The 7,861-nt window shown below is 37.2% G+C and overlaps 2 protein-coding genes across 4 annotated transcripts in view; both read left to right on the top strand.

The window, feature by feature from the left end:
• Positions 1–121: 121 nt before the first annotated feature.
• Positions 122–1,632, top strand: LOC110446437 (diencephalon/mesencephalon homeobox protein 1-A-like). The gene is made up of 2 exons (XM_021491590.1): positions 122–619; positions 1,334–1,632. Exons 1-2 carry the CDS (start codon positions 134–136, stop codon positions 1,544–1,546), a joined length of 699 nt encoding a protein of 232 aa, XP_021347265.1. The 5' UTR covers positions 122–133; the 3' UTR covers positions 1,547–1,632.
• A 3,691-nt stretch (positions 1,633–5,323) lies between these two features.
• Positions 5,324–7,861, top strand: part of LOC110446455 (uncharacterized protein CXorf57-like) — a 21,842-nt gene continuing 19,304 nt past the window's right edge. For 2 of the 3 annotated variants that reach the window (XM_021491613.1, XM_021491612.1), the window contains exons 1-2: positions 5,324–5,432; positions 6,848–7,009. In XM_021491613.1, coding sequence (XP_021347288.1) covers positions 5,334–5,432; positions 6,848–7,009 — 261 coding nt within the window. In that variant the 5' untranslated portion in view covers positions 5,324–5,333. Of the gene's footprint in view, positions 5,433–6,259; positions 6,439–6,847; positions 7,010–7,861 lie in introns of those variants that run through there. The other variant, XM_021491614.1, reaches the window with a different exon arrangement.

Below are 7,861 nucleotides of genomic sequence, written 5' to 3'. Positions count from 1 at the left end.
ATTTATTATTTATCATATATCTTTATGCTCACAAGAGTCTGTAAAAGTTGCATGTACCCTTGGTCTTTGGAGGGGGAATCTGAATAGGTCTACGAAACAAGTGCGCTGCTCTGACGTCACATGAGAAATCAACATGGCGACGTATATTGCACTTTCGTCTGGAAAGATGAAGAAGAAAAGAAAGCGTACTGTGATTAGCAAGAAAGATTTGGAAAAATTGGAAGCCCTCTTTCAGCAAGATAAATGGCCTGATCGCAGTAAAAAGATGCATCTGGCAATGGTAATAAGTAAATCGGAAAACTTCATATCTACTTGGTTTCAAAACCGACGAGCAAAGTTTCGCCGTCTACAACACGACACAGAGACGCTTGTGAAAAATGACGATACTGTTAAATTGACATTTCATGATGTGAGATTTTCAGGTAATGATATATCAAAAAGCAATAGTGTTATGTGTGATAAAAATAAGGAAAGTCATGTTCGTTCTAATCAAACACCTATTGGCTTGGAAGAAATCAAAATGGAGTTGAATGTTTTAAACAAGAACCAAAAGAATGCATTTAAAAGAGCAAGAAAGGTGAACGGAAACTGCGAAAGGGATGAAAGGAACGGCGAAGTGGTAAGTGGTTTGAGTATCATTTAAGTTTGTTATATTCGATTTTTCCCGCTCGTCAACTTTTACACTCAATCGTGACAATTGTCCTTTTCGTTGTAGGCCTAGTAAGGAAAATAATGAGATATTCCGATTGTAGTATGGGTGGCCTTTGTCGAAAATTCCTTAAAAATTCAGTCCCTTGCAAATTCAGGACACGCCAGTTCAGAGAGAAAATGTGCTTGATAAAAAGAACCACGTAAAGATGATTTACGAATTTCATAAATTCATAACTATGTGGGAATATTTCATTATCTTTTATTTCTTTATATATTATATTACTTGAGAAACTGAAGTCATTTGTAGTGTTACGGTGTTGTAGGCTGGGGGCTATAGGGCCTATCTATTAGAAGTAGCGTTTGTTCGGGCTATTATACTATCACTGATATGCAGTGTTCTGTACATGTTTAGGTTAAGAAGGTACTTGGACGATTTGACGAGCGTAAAAAAATGCTGTTAATTTTTGAATCGCAAAAAATGGCTGAATAGCTCATTCACATTATTAATATAACTTTCAACATATTAGAAGCTAGGCCTATGTTAAACGTTAAATGTTAATTAAACTAAACTATGTTTAGTGAGGTCGCTGTAGGTGTCGTTTCAGTTCACGTTAGATGATCAGAATATCCAACACTTCTGTTTTGTTGAGGTAATTTACTTGAAACTGCTATTTTTCCCCAGGTTTTACAAGACGTAACCAAGTCTGGGATAACTTTGTCCTGGGAATTTGTGTTTCGACAGATCGTGGAGATGGCTGCTGCCTCCGAGGGGGCCATGGCTGACGGACACCCTTCTATTACACAGGCCGTGCGTCATGCGGCCCTAGGGGTACCACTAAGGGACGCAAAGCTCGTGTACAGTCGCGAGTACGGGTTGGACTGTGAAGCCGCGTGATATACAATATTCATATTGCATGAAAAATGTCGGTTGTGTTGTACGATCTGTTATAATAAACGTTTCTGTTTTTAGTCCAAGATATTAGCAAGCACTGGCCTTGTGTTATTCTATACTCCAACTGCCTACTGGTAATTTTTAGGTTTTCCAATACTTTTACTTATTGTTATGTGTGTGGGTTTGAGAAAGGATTAATATAATCTTCCCAACTTCAAGGGTCACGATGGCCGAGTGGTTAAGGCGTTTGACCGTCTACGACATCACTAGCGCTCCACCACTGGGTGTCGCAGGTCAGTATTTTTTCTTGTGTACTCCTGCTCTCCTCTACTATCTACATACTAACCTGGCGGGTACTTTTATGACTACAGCTGTTATAACGACGTAAAAGCACAAACTTTATACAGACAGAGATATCTAAACCCGAACAGTGGTATTTTTAATTATCTATGCCTAATCATCTAAGAATCACTCCGAGGGGTTAACATTTCTCGGCATACTCTCATGGCATAGGAGATGCATCTTTATCTCCCATCCTATCAACATAGCAATCATAATCCGCGTTTGTAAATCCCTTCCCGACGACTGGTGATGGTGACGTCACATTTTATCGTTCTCGTAACGCAATAGTATTGTTTATGTAAAAAAGAGAAGAAGAAAAATGCATGGTCAGACCGGAATTTGAGCCCAGGACCCTTCGAACTCTAGCTGGTCGCCGACAATCGACCCAATCGATTTCTATTTTACAGCACAGGTTCGGATAGCCCCGCCCCAAGCATTCGTCCACTGCATGTAATAAGGGTTGGTCACAGGTACCACTGTTACAGGAGAGAAAAGTGCATGGCCAGACCGGGACTAGAACACGGGACTTTCCGAACTCTAGCCTTTCAAAAGTAATCAGAAATAATAGAGGTATTGGTCGACTACTAGTGGAAAGACTAGGTATGTAAAGCAATATTTGAAGAGCAGATATGTGTATATGCCTGTGTATATAAAAAAAAAATCCCAAAAGGCATATCGTTCTATACACATGGTACAGTATGATAAATATCAAGAATTGCAGTAGTAAGAATGTAACTATTGGTTTAGGGAGACCAGGGCAAGTTCGGTCCATTATTATTAAAGTCGTCCATGTCATTTGTTGAAATGTATGTGTTTATACACCATTTGAAAGAGAAATTCTACGTCTTTCATATTTATTTATTTTTAAAAGTCAAAAATTCGGACAGGCAGTTTAAGGTTAGTTCGGCCCACGTTGAAATCAGCATAATTATACACATCCTTAAGCATGCAACGTCATGTCCCGCCCAACAAACTAAACGTCTAAGATCCACAAAGTTGTAAATATTTGCTCAAGACCAAACATATCAGCTGTGACCCGACCTACCTCAGGGCCGAACTTGCCCCGGTCTCCCCTATAACTGGTCGACCTTTAATGAAATACTGCATATGCTTTGATGGAGTGGTACACAAAGAAGGTTTCTGATTCCACACACCGATGTCTTTGATTTATTTATCTAAAAAAAATGATCTCAGAAAGGAATGAACCAAGTGTCCCAACATTGGGAGGGTAATGAAAACTGCTGTAAAAAAACAAAGCGAGCAAATGACAGCTCACTTTGCGAACCTATGGAGAACTAACAGTGGCGATACCCGCAACCCGTTACAGTGTTCAGGCCCGAGAGTATCTTGAAGCTGCTGAGAGAGATCTAAGAAGGTATGCAGCCCAGACCAACTTCCCACAACAATTAATCAACCAATCAATACAATATTTAATTAGAGTGTCACATGTTAATTTATACATAAATCAGATACATATCAATAATTCAGATATTACCATATTAACATCAGGTCATTTACTGACTTGTCTGACACTTCAATGCAATTTAACATTAGTCATAAATACATGTTTCACAAAAACGTTCGTAATTAATTTACAATACAATGCAATGCCATGAATATGCAAGTAAAAAACATTTATCGTTTAAAAATTACACAAGTATTCTAACTTTAAGAGATCATGCTAGATCTGTTTAAAATACTAGAGGATGCACTCCTTAATTAATTTAGGGAAAAATATCATAAATATATTATCCCTTAAGGTAAAACAGATTATTTCGCAAAATACTATACATGGGACTATCGCACAAGAAGTGAGCCTCTGTTTCCACAGATTGGGAACACCAAAACGTTTAGGGGTGTCGGTGGCATGTTATAATCTTCAGAGGAGCACTACCCCATATGGTGCCATCCCAACATTGTCAGAACGCTCCGGTAGGATCGTGTCACGAAATGTTATTGTTTTAGGTCCTTTTTTTAAATTCATGTAAGTCCGTAGCTTATTTCTGTTAACAAGCCCACAATCATTCCAGAGTTGGCCAAACCATTCACTTTCATCCTGATGTTTTACAGTGTTTCTAATCATATTATTTTAAGTGTACTTAAGTCCCAAGGGTTGCGTCTTCGTTTCGACCACGTATGCAGTTTCGTACAATAACTGAATTGGTTCCGCAAATCTAACACGATAGTAAAGTCTTCAATAAAACAGCGCTGGATATTGTACCCATAGTCCCGCCGATTTCCCAGTACTCATCTGACAGATTGGTTGGTTGTACAGTTAAGGACGTGCCTCCATGTGTGTTGCGTATGCGCGCGTGTGTATGTGATCCTTGTGTTAGCGAGGATCTGATGCTAACTTTATAGCGCTACCTCACTGAAATACCATGCCGAAGGCACCCAGCACAACATTCCGACATGTCACATTATATTGACCACGGGTGAACCAGTTGTTGCCATTAAATTTTGAACATAAAGCAGGGAATAACAACGGTCATATTTAAGGACTTTGGTATGTCCCAGCATGAGAACAGAGTCCATTGCCTTCCTCACTTGGGCAAACGATCTGCAAGGGAAGGCACTATAGGAAACGAAAGGTAATTAGAAGTAGAAAGAAATCAAAGATCCCAAATATTACAATCGGCGCAGCAGATTAATTTTGATCGCTTTTGCAAATCCCCAATTATGCAGGGACAGACTGTCTGGGCCCACGTTGGTATCTGTTACGTTAGATTTTCCGCCAATTTCACGACTTTTTATATGTTGCATGTACCGAACCTGCCCCAAATTGTCAATAAATTCGTATATCACAGCAATACATAAATAAATAGCAATTCGATTTACAGAAAGTTCGCAATACTAGAAAGAAGTGAGGTCATGCTTTTTTTTCTATCTACCTTCCCAAAAGTAACTTTCTCTCGTTTATTAATTTAAGATTTGAGTTTTCCTCGCTGTTTTACCGTGTGAATGTCTGTCATAGTCAACTGAACTGCTAATATCCTCAAAGTTGTAAATATTTGCTCAAGACCAAACATTTATATCTAGGGTGGCCGAACTTGAACCGGCCGGTACCCCTTTTGTTTTCTTGCATTTTTCGGCAAGTCAGTATATAATATGTTGTGTTTTACTTGGTCTTGCTATTCTTTTAATTTCCAATTTCTTCAAATGTCAAACAGTCATATTATAAGATTTTCAATATTTTGGAGTCGAGAGCGGAGGGCAAAAAAAGAAATCTCCAATGCTGATTTTGGTAGACTTTTTTGTGTTACATGCATTAAGAGCCATATTATTGTGAACAATCGATGTTCATAGCTGCAATTAGCTTGATATTAACAGTAAATTCATTTTTGACTAGCGGATTTTTTTTTTATAATTATATTCCGGATTAAATGAGATGACCATGTTTGTATTTATTTTCACCAGTATATCAAACGTCGCCACTACGCAGATTCTAATGGCGGAAAAATCAAACTGCAATTCTCTTGTTGATCTGAAAAAATGTGTAAAGCGAGCAGATCTTCATCAAGAAGATTTTATTGCAGGACCATTTATGGTAAATTTGGCATTAGAAAATGAGTTATTAACAAATAAGTACATTGAAATATGGATATGTATTCAAAACTCAACGCCTACATCACTAGTCCAGTGTCTGCGGCTAACTTACTCCAACATATGGTAGAGGTTTACACGGCGAGATACTTTTGATCTGCGCCGTCGGCAAAATCATATCCGAAAGAAAAAATGGCCGACCAGCGGCCGCCTCTTATGTTATAGGAGTACGGCTAACTAACCCGAGTTTCCTCTGGCCACCAGACTTAGACATTTTGACAGATAGACAGGTTATGGGTAATACTCCTGCATTTGGGTAACATCTTTGTATGTTATGGTTGAATGCACTTCGAATCAATTTTGTACTTCACTATCTTTATTAAAAATCGCTATTTATATGGTTATTATAAACAACTTTTGGTTGAACGTTTTTTCGTGTTTTGACATTTTCGTGATTTTAGATGTCCCGACTTTCTTTTCTAAGGCTTCAAAAGTCGTGAAATACTTTCAAAACAGAAAACTGTTCAACCAAAAGTTGTTTGTAATAACCAATACATATGGCGATTTTAAATAACGTAAGTGAAGTACAAAATTTGGATTTTTTATATAGGATAGTGAAAGTAGATTCGAAGTGCATTCAACCATAACATACAAATATGTTACCCAAAGGCAGGATTATTACCCATATGCGCTGTGGTGCCCAATCTGATAGATATGAGGTCTAAGTCTGGTGTCAGGGCCAGAGGAACTTCAAATCATGACAATCATTTAAAAGGATAAAAAGATATTATTTTGTAATTCTGTATGTAAGTTAAATTAAACACATCTGATGGTCTACTAATAATTGAAATAAGAAACTATCCAACATTTAATTCAAATATTAGAAAACATTACTTTACTCAAAGAATAATTGATATCTGGAATAGTCTCTCGCAAGATGTTATTTCATCTCGTAACGTATTTGACTTTGAGAAAAACTTGGACGAATTCTGGAAAGATCTGGAGTTGAAGTACGATCATACAGCATCTTATGTATAGGCTTATTTTATGTTTACCACGTTGTATTTCAAAATATATTGACGTAGATATAGAGGCAGCAATGCTTGTGTCCACTAATGTCCTAGTAAATCATATTAACAAAAAGATCATGAGATTGACAGTACCTGTATACATAGTTGTACCTGCAAAAGTCAACATATTTTAGTCCATGGGTTATATGTTATCATTATTTCGAGCCAACCCTTAGACACTTTATTTGTCTTCTTAGCTTACCTTAGTCACAATCATTTTGTAAGTGTAAAAATAGTATGAAATTTATCTCTAAATAGATTAATTTTTTGCTAATCTCTTCAACAACCCTCTCATAATTTTGTATGCATACAAATGAACTACCACTAATGAATATGATATATTTTGCAGGTTTTGAAAATAGATCGGTACATGGTAGATCCGCAGCACACTTCTCAGACTGGCCTGGATACTATGTACATTGATGTTTACCAGCTGACTGTCACAGACAATGTACATAAACTCAAAGTTGTAGCAGATCCAAAATTATCAACAGAAATCCAAAACAGACAGGTTGTCATTATGAATATATATCTTATTTTTAACATATTGTTTGTCCATCTGCCTGTCCATTGTCCTTCTTTCCAGTGTCAACTTTTTCCTTCATATGAGTTCTTAATGACCTTAAGACCTAGGGTAAGGAAATATGACATGTAACTAGACAAATCGTAAGGCTGTCAAATTTGATGAAAATAAATAACATTGACTTACTGGGTTATAACCACAAAGTCACATGGCTAAAATGTGTTGAAATTTTCAAACAACCGATTTGGCCTGGCCTGTAGTTTACTGGAATAAAGAGTTATCAACTCTGTTGAAATACTTTATGAACAACCTATACCCACATCAAAGTTAACCATGGTCAGATGTGTTACAATCTTTATTATATATATTACTTGTTTCAGTTCTTGACATCTGTCCTTAAGCTTGCTGGGATAAAATACTGTGGGTTTTTTTTTCTTCAAATAAATGACTGTGGAATCCATTAATGGTTATGGTAAAATGTGGAGAAAAATTTAAATATATTCTTAAGATTATCCTGTCCTAGAATTCTGATTTTTGGCCTGTAGCTAGCTGGAATGAAAATAAAAATTAATCTCATCTTATTTATGTCATATGGATCATACATTTGTCTACAATTTTTAGGTCACCTGAGCTTTGCTCAAGTGACCTATTCCAATCGCTTTTCGTCCGTCGTGCGTCGTGCGTAAACTTTTACATTTTCAACTTCTTCTCAAGAACCAGTGGATGGATTTTTTTCAAACTTGGTCAGAATCATCCTTGGTAGATGAGGCTTCAAAATTGTAAAATTGGGATTCCTACCCCAACCCCTGGGGCCAGGGCGGGGCCCCAAAGGGAAAATTA

Source organism: Mizuhopecten yessoensis, unplaced genomic scaffold, assembly GCF_002113885.1.
Source record: "Mizuhopecten yessoensis strain PY_sf001 unplaced genomic scaffold, ASM211388v2 scaffold2699, whole genome shotgun sequence".
NCBI classification, from domain to species: Eukaryota; Metazoa; Mollusca; class Bivalvia; order Pectinida; family Pectinidae; genus Mizuhopecten; species Mizuhopecten yessoensis.
The sequence above is the reverse complement of the archived record's forward strand: the minus strand, read 5'-3'. Positions and strand labels throughout refer to the sequence as shown.